Here is a 16293-nt window from a genome sequence, read left to right on the forward strand (position 1 = left end):
TAATAACTTATTGGTCAATCTCCATTGTATGTATTTATCACTGAAACTAATTCTATTTTCCACATCAATATTTATCAAAAAAGAATTAATATATAATAACTTTGTTTAGATAGTCCTAAAAAGTAATGAAAATTAAAGTTTAATGTACAACTCAAATTAACTTGTTAGTTAGGCTTATGATTTCTCACAAAATATACAGGAAAATTTATTTTTTCCCACAAAACTTGAAAATGCTTATTTTCTTTCCTTCTTTACCATGCTTCTCTCCACGACTTCCTATTATGCGGTGATAACATTTCTTCCCATCATTTTTGTCATGACCCGAACTCGCCCTAAAAGGTTTGGATCATAACCGGCCAATAATCGTGAGATTACCTACGGCCTCAGACAGAAATCAAATCATATTTAATAATAGAGGGCCAGAAGCAAAAGCAGAATAATAAATTTTGTCCAATAAGTTGTGCATATATGACATAACAAAAACATTTCATATGTATATAATAACTCACACTAAACATATAGTTACAAAATTCATGTTTCTAAGATCATTCAAACATCTCTTGTCATACAACTTAGAACTTACAATATTTACATACATGGTCAAATGACCATCAAAAGAAAATAGAAGATCGAAAAATCAAAAGATCAAAGATCAAAAGCTTCATATGTGAGGCATCTTGGGGTAACTCCATGAAACTTGACATCTCTCACAGAATCACTAGGGCTACGACTGGACATCCCCCTGCTCACCTACATACATATAAATACGGAGTTACTTAATGCCCAGTAAATTATACCAGAGTAAAGGGGTTAAGTGAACAAGCTCCTTAAAATAATATAAGCATTTACATATCATAAAGCATTTCATATCGGAACGACCTTAGGTCCAACAGAAAGTGGAACGACCTCGGGTCCAATAAATAACAAATATACAGATCAAATTCAATCATTTCTTAACGGAACGACCTTGGGTCTATCTTAACTTTTGTATATACAGAACGACCTTGAGTCCAACATTCTTATTTGCATTACATTGATCAGATGTACAGATATCTCAGTGATCAAACAGATGGTAACTCATTCACCCTTGTAAAATCACAAATTCAAAATCTTACCACATAAGGACAATTAGAAAATAGAGTATAGACAAAAATATCTTTACTAAGATATTACTCACAGTGATTTGGCTGTTAACTCGTCCTTGTCGATGATCCTACGCAATTCATAAACGTACACAAATCAGATCACAAAGTTATTCATGCCCATGGAATTGTAAGTTTCTGAGTTTTCTATATATTTAACTTATTTGTTTACAAAGAGTTCATCAGTTTATATAGTCCTAAATCTATGATTAAAAAAGAAAATACAACAATCTTGCCTAATACGTGCCTAATTCCTATTATACACAATGCCATATATACACAATATATTCTCACACCCCCGCTCAAACTCAAGGTGTTTTAACAGAAAACACTGAGAGTTTGCTAAGAAGAAACTGAAACCGAGCAGGTAGTGTGAGTCTTGGTGAAGAACTCAGCAAGTTGCAAAGCTGAGAAGACAAAAGGAAGCAAGATAGAGCTAAACTGCAGATGTTATCGAACAAAGTGACAATCAATCTCAATGTATTTGGTTCGTTCATGGAAAACAGTATTGTGGGCAATCTGAATAGCACTGTAGTTGTCACAATAGAGAGAGGTCGGAGAAGATCGAGGGACGCCCAAGGCAGAGAGAAGACAACAAAGCCAGACAACTTCAGCAGTAGCATGAGCCATAGCATGATACTCAACTTCGGCAGTAGAGCGAGTAACAACAATTTGTTTCTTGCTTTTCCAAGAGATTAAGGAATTGCCAAGAAACATACAGAAACTAGACGTGGACTTGCAATCAGTAATATCACCGGCCCAATTAGAATTAGCATAGGCCACCAAATCCAGAGAGGAAGTAGAGGACAACAGTAAACCTTGAAATATAGTACCTCGGAGATAGCGAAGAATCTGAATCAAGGCAACCCAATGTGTGGAGCAAGGAGCAGAGACAAATTGGCTAACCACATGAACAACATAGGCAAGACCAGGATGAGTAACCGTCATATAGACTAAGCAACCCACGAGCTCGCGATATAGAGTAGGATCGTCCAGAAGAACACCATCAGTAGTGTTGAGCTTAACATTAAGCTCAATTGGAGTATCAGAAATCTTAGTGTCAGTAAGACCGGTATGATGAATAACCTTCTTGCACTACAACAAAAAAGGGTTTTTACGACGCGCAATGCACGTCGTAAAAACCCTTCTACGACATGCAGCGTGCTTTATATTATGACTAGTCATAGAAAGTCATTCACTTTCAACAACATGCTTCGCACGAGACTAAAAACTATTTAACGGCAGATTTTGTGCATCGTTGTTACTTTTTCTACGACATGCTATAGTACGCCGTTAAATAGTTTTTAACGACAGATTTTATGCGTCGTTACTTTTTCTACGACAACTTTTGCACATCATTAATTGGTGAGACAAATAACAACGCTGATTGCGCGCCGTAAAATATGTAATACGACTTATTATGCCTGCCGTAGAATATGCAATTTTTTTATTTTTATTTTTAAATTCATCAAGTTCTATTTGACTAATTTTGTACAATCTAACAAATATTATAAACAAGCATCACAAAACATCAATCAACTACCAAAACATTGTTTGAAACATAAAAAATAAACTATATCCATAAATTATAAACATTTAACAATTGTTTATACATTCGAAAATTATATCCTTAAGTTCTAAACTGTACAAAAAGTTTAAACTATCCAAAACTATGCATATCTAACTTTCTAAACATATAAACAACTATTAAGAAATTATCTAAAACTACCGACAATAGTTTCTATAACAGTTGCAGTTGCAGTTGCAGCTATAGTTGTAGCAAATCCACTTGCTCCTATCACAGGGATGAGGGTGCCCATTGTATGTGTTAAGGCACCTAAACCCGTGACAATAGCTGGAGCAACTAACTCCGTTGCATTTCTTGTCTGCATGACAAAGGAAACTTCACATAAGTACAAAAATCAACGACACAGGAGCAAAAATATTTCTTGAGGTATTAAGAAATGATCAAGAAATTTTAAAACATCAACAAAACATTTTCAAAATTAATAAGATAATTCAATGGCCCCACAAAAGCAATGTCATAATGAAAAATTAGCAAAAATTCGAGATCTCAATAGTTTGCTACTAAATCCAGACCATACGAAGCTCAAGAGAAAAATCAAATTTAAAAAGAGGAAAAGATGGAATTAATCTACTTCAATGCAGCACCTACTTGGGGACTTGCATAATTATGTTAAAGGATCTCTATGTGTGAGGTTTAGGTTTGTATAGGTTTCATCCATTACCATTGTAAGTTCTAAAAAAAAGAGTCTAGGTCAAATTAGAGTATATTATTTACAAGTTTAAAAAGAAACTTTCAATTCATTATAGAAGAAATTTAGGTAAGTTTTAGTAGCTTAATGCGCTTTTTGGGACAATGTGATGTAATTCTACTTGAGGACTTAGTAGCAAATACATAAGATAATGAACTATAGAAATAATCTCTAAGCTAATCTTTTTCTTCTTCTCTAATTTTTCACTAGAGGGTATTGATATCTATAAGCATGGAAAAGGTACCTTTCTGTAAACTGATGTAACAGCCGCACTCCTTTTTTCACTGCATAAAGGCAACCCTCAATGAAATAAGGACTCTAATCCTACCTACCCTTGCCCCCCTAAAAGCCCTCCTCATAATTCTGTAACAGTGAATGACAGATTTATACTCACCAGACTACTCAAACCTGAGAAAGAGACCAGTAGAAGATATGATTACACAAATTAAAACAATATATGATACTTAACTAGAATTATGACAACGAAGAATATGGACACTTGAAACAAAAGCATGGGTGCATGTAACCAATTGTGTATCCAACTCACATGTCTGACCAAAAGAGATGAATATAGTCCTCTTCTTAATTGGTTTTTACTTTTATCTTTGATCGGGCTCATGGATATATGGAGTTGAGTTAAATTTCAATTCACAAAGCAATATGTTATGTAAACACTTTATTTCATCCCAAAAAATAGGTGAAGAAAATTGAGTAACTTTGGCAAGTTATACATTTAGTGTGTCTAGCATGTAAACATGTCAAGCACCTGACAAACAAGCCAATGTGAGAAAGTCATTTATGCATGTATACAGATAGGAGGGGATAAGAAGTTGCTACATGCAACCCCAATCATAAAAGACCTAAACAAGATGCCACTCTCTCAAGAGATTTTGGGTCTCCTTGAAAGGAGATCTTCAATCATGAGCTATGACTACTAGTACAGTGTCCTCTAACACCACATTTCAAGGAGATCCAAATTCTCTTTCTGCTGACGCCTAGTTAACACCAATTAACCACATTTCAAGATAACTACCTACTCAAACAGGCCTTACTTTTCCAACTGTTACGACCCAAACTCGCCCCTATAAGTTTAGCATTGTAACCGGCCAGTAATCCTTAGATTACCGATGGCCTTCCTATATAATCAAAATAATCGAGGCTTGCGGAAGCAATTAACAAAACACCAATAGTCCAACGAGCTGTGCATCTATATGAACAAATAATCACATGCAAAAGCGTTAATTTACCCACTTACATTACATAACATATAACACAATATCTTATACAAAAAACAGATGTACGGGTCAAAAATATATAACATAACCGAAAGCTTGCTAACGGCCTTCCAGGCCTAGCCCCAACTCGGAGGCACCCAAAACACTTGGTAGGCTTCAAAACAGTAGCTCGGTAAACACCCTCCTACTCTTGCCCTCCAGAACGCTTACCTATAAATATATATATAAAAACAGTGAACTAGAGCCCAGTGAATAACATTAAAGTAAAAGGGTTAGTGAACGAATTCCAAATATATCATATCCGTAAAACAATTCATGACACAATCATTCATATCAGAACATAGCATAATGGTACATCTTATAGAACATATTACATATCGTCTTCCGACTAGAGTAATCGGTTCCGGATGCCGATTAAACACATATCACCACGATGAAATGGCTAACGAGATCTCATATTCACAGTTATGTCATGGACCCGCATTTACATGCCGTTCCCCATGACTTGAGACTATCTATGGATGCCATAATAGATTTCAAACATGGGACATTCGTTCACGTAAACAATATCATTTCAGAAATCATAACATATCATAACTCGTTTGGAACATAATTCATATTAACATATCTTTACAGAAATGTTACTCACAGTGGGCTTCCAGAAACGGTTGGTCAGTCTTTGAGTCTTGACCTACAAACATAAATGTACATGGCACAAAACATGTCTCATTATTACTCATTCATGTGGCCATACATGACTTAGCTTTCTCACTTTAATTTCCCATTCATTCCATGCTACATAACTTGTTCATATTGCCCATATACTCGGATTCAACACATTTTCTAATTCACTTACTTATGTTATTTCTTAGCTTATTAATCTTTAACGGCTCATAAATCATGCCTAAGAATGCCCATAAAGAGATGGGAGTGAAGATATGTACTTAAAACATCTTTTGAAAACATGCTGAAAATAAGTTGGTGGCTAAAGCCAGCTTTTCTTAGCTAGAGCCTGCAGAAGGCAAAAACAGAGCTCGCTCGAGCCAAAACTCCTTCGCTCGAGCTAGCTTTTGTAGAGTTCAAAATTTTGAGAGCTCGTAATGTTGGCTCGAGCCACCACTTCTTCGCTCGAGCCAACTGTAAATTTCTGGGCACCAAGCTTAACAAAAATGGCTTCCAAACCACCTTCAAACCTTGGGGTCTTACATGGTTTGATCAAACACATAAAATAGCTTTAGAAAACTTCAATACAAGACCCTTGAAACCTCTTTTATTCAAAAACTCATCAATTCTTGAAAGATTTGAATAAAAATTCCTTCATGCAATATTTCAACTCTTTTCATGGTTTTCATAACATGCAATTGGTGATCAAGCAACTCATGAATTTCTAAAACATGGACATGATTAAAGCTCACATGCATGCAAAGACTTTAAAACTCAAACTCAAAATGATAAAATTCAAAGATGATCTACCATGAATACTCATGAAAGCCATCTACATGTTTAAAGACCCATTTTCTTGCATTCTCATGAAAGTAGCTCAAAACTTGATGAAATCATGATGCATGGAGGAATAGCTACAGAAATTAGACATAGAATCCTTATCCAAGGCATTAATTTCAGAAATGTGAGATAAACCCTCCTAGTTTCTTCAATCTCTAGCACAAAAACAAGCTTCTCTCTCTAGAATGAGCTATCTCTCTCTCTAGCTCAAGACATGGATGAACTCAATGAAGCCAAATGAATGATACAACATTCCCAACTCATCAGACTATACACAACACACACCACACTTTGAGCACAATACACGTGCACACATGCAAAATTCCAACACACACACACACACACACAAGGGTTTTAATCCCCTACACTCAACACCACAAAAATTTCTTAGCACATCATACACTTAATCACATCTTGGATCATTAATAGAATTAGATTAGGTACCAATCATGCATCATTTAAATCAAACACAAATAACCTTAATTAGTCAAGGTTAACACAAAATTCAATTATTCAAAAATAGTTCTAATTAAGGCTTAATTTAATCACATGCAATTTTACTAAACTGAATCAGTTTTTAGCAAAACTTCTCAGATGGTTCCAAAAATTTTAATTAGTCAATCCATGTGCTCAATTTCAGTTTCTGAGGCCGTTTAGGCTATCAAATTCATATCAAAGCATAAATCATGATAGATATTACTACGAGTAGCAGATTGAAGGCCCAAATAACATACAAAATACATAATAAACACATAACTTTTTTTTTAACCACTTAATTAACATCCTTAATTACGGATTAATAGTTAATTACGGACCGGAGTTGTTACACCAACAGATAGCTATAAAGAAATAAATAAATTTCTGCTTATCCTCTCCATATCCCATAGCAAGGTCTGTTTGAATAGGCAGTTATCCTGAGTTCTGCCAAAATGAAAAAACATTTTCTTCAAGTAATCACACAATACTTTTCCCGTGATCATTTAAAAGCATTATATGAAATTATTGAACTAACAATTTAGTCCATTCCAACACTCCAACATTCATTATTGCCATGCGTGCCCAGTTACTCATCTCCACCCAGAACCTTAATTGGCTTAAGAGATCAACATAATACACTCATGCATACATATAATATAATTCCAGTCATAAAACATCACAAGCATGCATATCTAGGAAAAGCAGCATAAGGTGGCTTATGAAATTTAGAAATAAGAACAAATCTCATGCAAAAGAAGCAAATGATATCCATTGTCAAAGTAGCTGAATAGAGAGAGATACAATTTTCAGCCTGTCAAAATATTAATGTATTTAAATTGTTCACCATCCTATAAGTAGAAGGCAAAGTCTAACCAGCAAGATGACGGAGGCCATTGCTTCCAACTTCAGTATCAGACACTGAAGGCCTGAACTTCAGACACCAAGCCATAAGCATGTAAATAATCAGAATCTATTGTTGCATTGGCACACACACCCAGATCAACAAGGAACTACAATAAAAAAAAATTAGGTCCACCATCAGATGTACAAAAGACACAACCTCTTCCTTTTAGGATGTATAGAAAAAGGCAAGGTCGGTTTTGGATTGCTCTGAAAGTTATATACATCTGATAACAGAATTATGAAGCTTTTCATAAATATTGACAATAGTGGCCATTCAACCCTTTCTACTTCTTACAAGACTAATTTAACATTTGACTCCATTGAAATTCTTCATTTTTTTTTAAATTTTTTTTTAATTTAATTAATTTTGTAGGAAAACCAACAAAATGAGTTGTAATAACCACAATACATGCATCTATAGAATTAAATTGATCCCATCATATTCATGAGCAGTCTAGCCCAAAAAATCTCCCTAGCATCTAAACTGAACCTATTCTGTGCATTGGCTCTAGATTAAGATTTCATGATATGATAAAAAACAGAAAATTATGCACCAGAAGCAACAGAAAATAGAAAAGAGGTCTCATATACACCAACATATGGCAATGCACTTTGCCCTAAATATTTTGGATATAAAGCATGTCTTTGGCTTACTATATTCTCCTAAAAGTTGCATAATATGAGATGCTAAGTCCAGCCTATTTTCTAAAAACATGACTTCCCAATGCTAAAATAGTAGCTAGATTATATCATTTCAAAAAGAGTAGGATTATTATATAAACAATACCTAGAACAATAATGGCTATTTTGCAATGCCATTTCTAGAAAAAGGTTGCCCAAACAACAGAAAAAAATTTAAAGAACCCACCAAGCTTGTACCTGCACACTTTGACATTTGATTGCCGAAAGGATCTATATCAGTTTCTGAAAAGGTTGGTGAGCCATAGAATTTGAAAGAAGGTCACTATTAATCATGTGGATGAGTTTGAAAAGGTGCAAATCTAGTCATTCTTGAACCAAGCTCCAGTAGTTCAGCACATTCTACAGCCTTAATAACAACACAGTCACATCATTAATAAACCTGTGATAAGGGGACAAAAAATTAATTTTTTTTAAACATGATAGTTAGGGTGGGGAGGGTCATGGTCAAGGAGAGGGCAATCCCCCATTGTGTGTAGCCCATCAAAATTCAACCAAAAAGAAAAAGAAAGATAACTTCATATCAACAAATAACATTACATTTGTAAATTTTTCTGTATATTGGATTTTTTAACTATAGAACTTCATGTGTGAACTAATCGATATAATCACAACAGTTATACAATGCAAGTAAAACTCATGGTATTGCTAATTGCATAAATGAATGACTAAAAAATGAAAAGAAATAGAAAGGTGAAATCCTATTCATTTCAAGACGATGCCATGTGAAACAAATTTAACAAATGTGTAGTATAGTATAACAATCACCAAAAGATTATATTCATCCATTAGGGATTCCTAAAGAATTACATCCAATACTTCTAAACAAGCTGTTTAGATTTCTCGCAAACCGGATCACAAAACATTTTGGAATAACTAGTTTGAATTCTCTAAACCAAAAATCAAAATTTATTCAGATCAAAACTCCAACTTGACATGCCATGCTATCTTATTTCCATCAACTGTGTCTAGTAAAATTGAAAAAAGCCTATTCTTCACAAAAAAATTGCTTTTCATTCTATCCGAACCTTTTGAAGGAATAGCTATATAACAACAACCTCAAATTTGCCCGCCATTATGTTAGGGACACTGATTGCGGCCGCCTCCTCTGCATCATCTTTTGACTTCTTTACAATTACAACATGAGCTCATTCTACACACACACACACACACACACATGTTATGTGGTTAGTCTACCTTTAACCCTTCACTTGCTACAATACGTTTAACGGTTTAACCCTTCACTTTCCACGATGCCTGCTATGCCCTGAGCAGACCCAACCCACACCAGATTCCATCACAGTAGCAGCAAGCATAACTAATATTAGACTCAGATATTAGCACAAAAACACCCAAATTCATCATAGCAGCACAACACAAAACCAGCATCAGCTAAGCAAAACAGTCCCACTGGACCATTGTTTATGTTAGACACCATACCAATTCTGCTATTGGCTGAGCAGACCAACCACTAGCAAAACAAAACACCCAACCCACACCAGCAAGCATAATTATCAGCAAGCATAACTATCAGCTAAGTATATCATATCAGCAGACCAAAACAGGACCACAACAGAACCAAAACCAAAACCAAAACCAAAACCAATTCAGCAGACCAGTAAGACCAACAAAGCAGACAGCAGCTAAACATATCAGTTCAACAGCATAGCATACCATCTGAGTATAACATATCAACAGACCAACAAAGAATACCAATTAATAGAGAGAACAATGATAGGCAGACCAGCAAAGTAACACCCTCAGTCAGATCAGCAGAGCAAAGAGACAGAGCAATCAATAAGACAGAAAAACCGAGAACAGAAGAATAGTAATAATCAGAATGCTGTATACCATACAGATCAGTCCATTTTGTATACCAGATAATCATAAAATAAATAGATAGAGCAATCAGAAATAACAGACCAGACATAATCAACTGAAATCACTACCAATTCTGATGCAGAACAAATAAAACTCCACCAAATAAACTCCCAAAACAGATACACACTCAACCACCAATCCTCAGGCAAAACTTGACCTGATGTAACAGACCAGCAACATGCATTAAAGGCCCATAAAGATTATAAATAAGGGTATGGTCTCACAAAACTCAACCCTCAAACACTCCCAACTCAGAATTGAATGACAGGTAAAGATAATAAACCTGTACAGCAGAGATTATAAATAAGGGTACTCACTTCACTCAACCCTCTCTTTGTATTAAATTCTTTCTTAGTTTCTTGTTTCCTTTTCTTGGTTTTCTTGTTTTGAATGATTTTCAGCTCTGTTTCCAATCCTTAGTACAACATGAGCAACACCACAAGACCAATAATGAAAGTCACTTTTCATTTGGCTTATGACAAAGATTAAGCAAATCCCAATCTCCTTGTTAATTTCTCCGATCCGATTTTGTGCATGTAAAAGAACTATACAATTAATAATGAAAAATGTGTTGTGTGTGATTTTTAAGCTCAACATCTACTTATCTTTTTCCATTTCAATCTCTTTTTTTTTTTACCCTCTTTGTGAAGATATTCAGTGTGTTTGGTTTGAGTTTTCTGGATTAAATTTTATGAAAACTGAGTTTTTTGGTTTTCGTATTCTTTTGTTTTTAGTGAATATTTTTAAAGTTTTAAACATTTTTTTACTTTTTTAGATGCACTTTAGTTAGATATATCTAAAAAGTAAAAAATTTGTGAAAAAATATTTTAAAAAATTAATAAATACATAGAAATACAAAAAATATACTGAATTCTTGTATTTTTTTTATATTTTTGGTATTTAGTGAATTTTTAAGAGATTTTTTTTACAATTTTTTTACTTTTTAGGTGTTTTTATGTTAGGTGTGTCTAAAAAGTAAAAAAATTGCTTAAAATATTAAAAAAAATTAGTAAAAACAAAAAAACACGGAAAATAAAAAAGTAAAATTTTCTGAAAAGTGTTTTCTGAAAAGAGAAAATAAGCAAGCTTATTGTTTTTCCATAGTTTTCATTCATCAAGAAATCAATGGACGTGATTAACCCTTCTGTTGGTAATTTTTACTAATTATGATAAAATTGTTATTACTTGAATTCTAACAAAATACAAACTTGAATGCTAAATAAAAATGGGTTCTAAGGGTAGGATAAGGTATGCCAAATCTGAATGTCAACCATATTTATGTAACTACCAGCAAGTTTAGGAGGTCAGATCAGCAAGACAATTGAAGGACACAAGCTCTGTATGGCTGTAGCCATATCCACAACATGGGCAGTTGGCTAAAGCATTACAAGTCAAGGTAGAGCTGCAGCAAAGGCCACAGCCATGGCCACAGCTCAAAACAACAGAACAGCTGCAGCAGTTGCAGCCACAGCTCAGTCCAACAGAGCAATTGCATCAGATTGCAAATACATTCAAGTTCTTCTCTGATTTTCTTTAATTTTAACATGAGGAGCAAGTGTAAAGCAACAGCCAGCAATCTTTCAATTGAATTGAATGAAATCACAAGCTTTAATAACATATGGCTTCAACCAATGAAGCAAAAAAGGAAAATAGTAAGTAAAACTTATAGGAAAATGTAGACCAGTTTAAGCATTCTTAAGGAGAACTATGTCCATGTGCATTTGTTTTTACATAAAGGTGCCTATGCGTGTCTCAAGGTGAACTTTCTGCATGTGTGCAACACTAGAAATCATACCTTCTGCAAGCTATCAACACTACCAAATGGAGAGTTCAAAGGAGAACTTCTTTGAGTGTATGTTCGGGGACTATTAGCTTCAGATGGAATACCATCACTCCTTGATTCTGTTCTCCACTTTCGTTGATGGCCACTTAATGCTTTTAAACCAATAAACCATTGCTCAGCTTCATCTTTATCTTTACAAATCTGGAATGAAAGTCATTTACCAAATTACAAACAGAGTAAAATATATATCTATTTGGAAACAACTCTAAAATAGCATGAGGGAATTGGTATTTTAGGAATATCGTTGCAGCAACTGAAAACTAAGAAGGAAATGGATATGCCAAATGAGATGCTTACCAAATCCAGTGACATGTCGTTATATATAAGAGAGAAGGACTGGCACTCCTTCTTAGGCCGTGGATACCTTTGAAAGATCGGCTGAAAAATATTATACGATGAAATGAAATTTTAGGGCCTTAATTTAGTCAGTCCATATCAGGAAGATTTTATGTTTTATTAGAAATGCTGAAACTAAGTCTACATATAGCTACTCACATGACCATTGCAAACAAACTTAACGAAAACATTGTTGCACACAGCAATTGCTTGACTTCTACATAAGTTAGCATTATTTTGGATCTTAAATCGGCTTTTAGATTAGCCTCAGCAAATGAATGGTTTAATAAATTGACAAACTGGAAAGTGTTGGGAGATACAACTCTACAAGCAAAATAGAGGTCATGCATGTAGCAACTTCATCTTCAGGACGAAATATTTTGCATACCACAATATAAAGGACAAGTATCCTGGAACAATGATTATCAAATGACTACTTTATGGTGGTCAGTGTTTTCTTTTACACTGATTAACAATAAAGAAACAAATGGCTATTTCATGGTAAAAGCTCAGGATGTCAAGCTTGAGAACAGGTTTGAGTCAAGGGAAGCCACTTCATGTGAATAAAACCAGAAAGTAGGTTTGTACCCAGTATTAATTTTGAGTATTAAAATGAAATGACCCGAAACACCCCTACATTGGGATCAATGGAGAAAATTACAGAAAACACAAGAATTTCAGAAATGACACAAAAGAATATGAAATAAATAATCACAATGAAACATCTGTTTAACCAATTTAGGAGTTTATTCTAAACTGTAAAGAATATCATAGATTGTTAAACTAAGATTGAATCAGCCAAAATTTCCATTAGACATTACAACTCAAAGTTGACATTTCATTTCAAAAACCTTAACGCTGTATTTGGTTGAAAATTTGGAAAGGGATTTGGAAGGGGAAAAAAAAAAAAAGCCCCCAAAAATGAAAGATGATGTTATGCGAATTGAAGATGATGTTACCTGAATGAAAGATGAAACAAAAACCCCAAAAATGTAGACAGATATAGGTGTATGTATGTATGTATGTATAGAGAGAAGAGAAGAGAAAAACAGAGAAGGGAAGGGAGAAGGGGGATATAAATATATATATATATATATAAATATATATATATATATTGAGAGAGAGAGAGAGAGAGAGAGAGAGGGAGAGCGAGACGAAACAAGGGTTTACGAAGAAGGAAGGGAAGAGAGAATGCCTTACCAGCGTGTGGCTTTGAAGAACCTCGAAAGGGCCTACGCAAATAGAACAGATGAACAATCAGAAATTGAAGCCAAGTCCAAGTGGAAGCACTCGAAGCAGATTACAAATTGATTCAATGGAAAGCGTGATTGCTTTGTTGAGAAAGGAAGTGGACTGCGTCAATGGACTGCCATGCGTCTTGATCTCCACCGATTCAATTGATTGAAGAACACTTTCCCCATCACCTACGTCTTTGAAGAAGCCTTTCCCCTCTAATAGAACTAACTCGACTGAGAATCTAATTGAAAAGCTGAAAGAGCAACGGGAGAGCTAGACAAAGGAAAATGCATGCTTTTCACCACATCGAGATCTTCAATTATATGGTCGGTTCCCATCTGCTTGTTGGACAACCGATCCTGCACATAATAGACAAAAAAAAGAAAAGATAATATCAAAACCAGAAGCATTAAGCTAACTGATAGAAAGCAAGCTAATAGACAGTTGAGGAACATAAAGAATAGAGAGAATAGTAATAACATACATGACAGAGGGTAAAACAGACCCAATAGATAGAACTGACATACCAGACCCACTGGTAGTATTAATAGTAATACGAACGGGAGGGGTGATACAGTTTTGGAGTCAGGAAATGTGATGAGTCATATGATGAGAGGCACCAGAATAAAAAAGCTAGACAGAGGAAGAAATAACTGAAGATGACCCAAGCAAATCTGAATAAAGAGAGGTGAGAGCAAAGACAGATGAAGATGACTGAGAGGTAGACCAGAGATGTTAAAGTTGAGTAATTTGGGCACTCAAAGAAGCCAAGTCAGGATCAGAAGCCAGAGCATATGCAGTATAAGTAGCAGGAGGGCGAAAAGTACTCAGAGCAAGACCTCGAAATTGTGGCTGAGACGGTTGAGAAGACTGAGCAAACTGACGGCCCTTCTTGGGATAGTTGTACTTTCAATGGCCCTTCTGATGGCAAAAAGCACACTCATCAGAGGCTAGTGGCCCTTCTTGGGCATTGCAGTGACCTGAAACTGATGAGGTGGAGGGTTCGACAGCAGAGAAGGCTGAGTACGAACCAAGAAGACAGATGGAGACATAGTTTGACTGGCCATCTTAAGACGGGTTTCCTCGGACTAGAGGTCACAAACAATAGCATCCACAAAGGGGAGAAGAGACCGATGAAGGATGCCACCACAGATTGCCTCACATTGACGGGAGAGAGCCATTAAGAATTGCACTAAATGACCTTACTTCTGAAAGTCGACATAAGTGTCTAGTGCCTTGAGGCTAAATGGTTCTATGAGAGCCAACTGATCTCAGAGAGCAGTCATCTCAATGTAGCAATCCTGAAAAGATTGATCCTACTGACCAGCACTCTGAATAGCTATTTCCAACTCATACTGTTTGGAAAAGTTGGATTGTTGATACACACCCAATAAATAGTCCCACACCTTAGTAACACTATATTTAAAACATCATTCCAATACGGTCGTCTATAGAATTATGAAACTAGGTTAGAACTTGGGCATTATCACAATCCCAAGTGTCGCAGGAAGTCAAATATCCTTCTTGTTTCGAGTCCAATGGATGATGAATAGAACTAGAAACATAGCCCTATTTTTTCTGACCAAGAAGGAAATTCTTCATAACACTGGCCTAATAAGCATAATTGGCACCAGTGAGTTTACATCTGATGGCTTGAATTTTAGTGTCTGTCATTATAATAAACCAAAGATAAATGGGTCGAAGTATAATTATAACTAACAAATGGGCAAATAGGAAATAAGGGTTTATAACCAAATAATAGTGCAGATAGTCAAAGTGTCAAAGTGACAAACGCAGAGAAAGAGAGAGAAACAAACAGGGTCAGACAACCAGATGAAATCAAGAGACCAGACGAAGCCGAAAAGAGAGGGAGAGAGGCTTCTGATTCTAAATCCTCTGTGATTATTAGGGTTTTGAAGTCTTTCTTTGATTCAGAGAGGAGACAAAGAGATCGCCAGTTCGAGAAGAGAGAGAGAGATCGTGAGCCAGGTGTGAACTAGGGAGAGAATGGGTTTGCACAAGGTAGAAAGCAGAGGGTCACGACCTGACCAGAGATGTCATGACTTCAGACCATGTTCAGAAGTATGTTACCACTTCGAAGAACCATAGAGAAGACCTTCACGACACAGGTAGGGGTTCGACCAACAAGTTCAAATGAAACCCTAGCTCTGATACTATGTAAGTTTCTGAATGTTTCTATATATTCAACTTATTTGTTTACAAAGAGTTCATCAATTTATATAACCCTAAATCTATGACTGAAAAAGGAAATACAACAATCTTGCCTAATACGTGCCTAATTCCTAATATACACAATGCCATATATACACAATATATTCTCACAGGAACATCATCAATAGGATTAAGACTGGATTCATGTTCAACAAACATTTGAAATAGTGGCACTTGTGTGTTATAATACTATCCATGAAAAAAAAACAATTGGCTTCAATTTTTGCCAAAGTAGGATGGTAAGCTAGCATTTTGCAGGTTTAAATGGAAATTCATAATCTCTTTGTTGGTGGGTGGTGAGGTTATAAAGATGCTGCAAAGGTTCCCATGGGAAGTGGCAGTTGTACTATGCAAATAGATTACTAATAGAGATGAGAGTAACTAAATGGCGATAATTAGATTACCTCATTAACTTGGAAGTACGTGCCATTGAGTGGAAAGCTTCCTCTCATTGCCGTTCCACATGGTATCTGCACATGAGGCAAGTATCAATAAACAGCTCCTAGTAGCCTTCAATGTTACTTTTAGCA

The 16293-nt window shown here is 35.4% G+C and overlaps 1 protein-coding gene across 34 annotated transcripts; it reads right to left on the reverse strand.

The window, feature by feature from the left end:
- Nucleotides 1-444: 444 nt before the first annotated feature.
- Nucleotides 445-13824, reverse strand: LOC114293614 (uncharacterized). Of its 34 annotated transcripts, none has more exons than XR_014338068.1 (8): nt 13496-13821; nt 12257-12337; nt 11912-12100; nt 8416-8617; nt 7507-7559; nt 3663-4863; nt 1178-3028; nt 445-750 (listed from the first exon to the last, which is right to left on the reverse strand). XR_014338068.1 is itself a non-coding variant. In XM_082883207.1 (7 exons), exons 4-7 carry the CDS (start codon nt 8429-8431, stop codon nt 2858-2860), a joined length of 282 nt encoding a protein of 93 aa, XP_082739333.1. In that variant the 5' UTR covers nt 8432-8617; nt 11912-12100; nt 12257-12337; nt 13496-13821; the 3' UTR covers nt 2696-2857. The 34 variants fall into 33 exon arrangements, 5 of the variants coding, with proteins under 5 accessions (XP_082739331.1, XP_082739333.1, XP_082739332.1 ...); XR_014338064.1 differs by having other exon boundaries at nt 3663-3826; nt 7507-7643; XR_014338063.1 differs by having other exon boundaries at nt 7507-7643.
- Between the last annotated feature and the right edge of the window lie 2469 nt (nt 13825-16293).

Source organism: Camellia sinensis, chromosome 8 (genome assembly GCF_055761805.1).
Source record: "Camellia sinensis isolate YWXY chromosome 8, ASM5576180v1, whole genome shotgun sequence".
Lineage (NCBI taxonomy): Eukaryota > Viridiplantae > Streptophyta > Magnoliopsida > Ericales > Theaceae > Camellia > Camellia sinensis.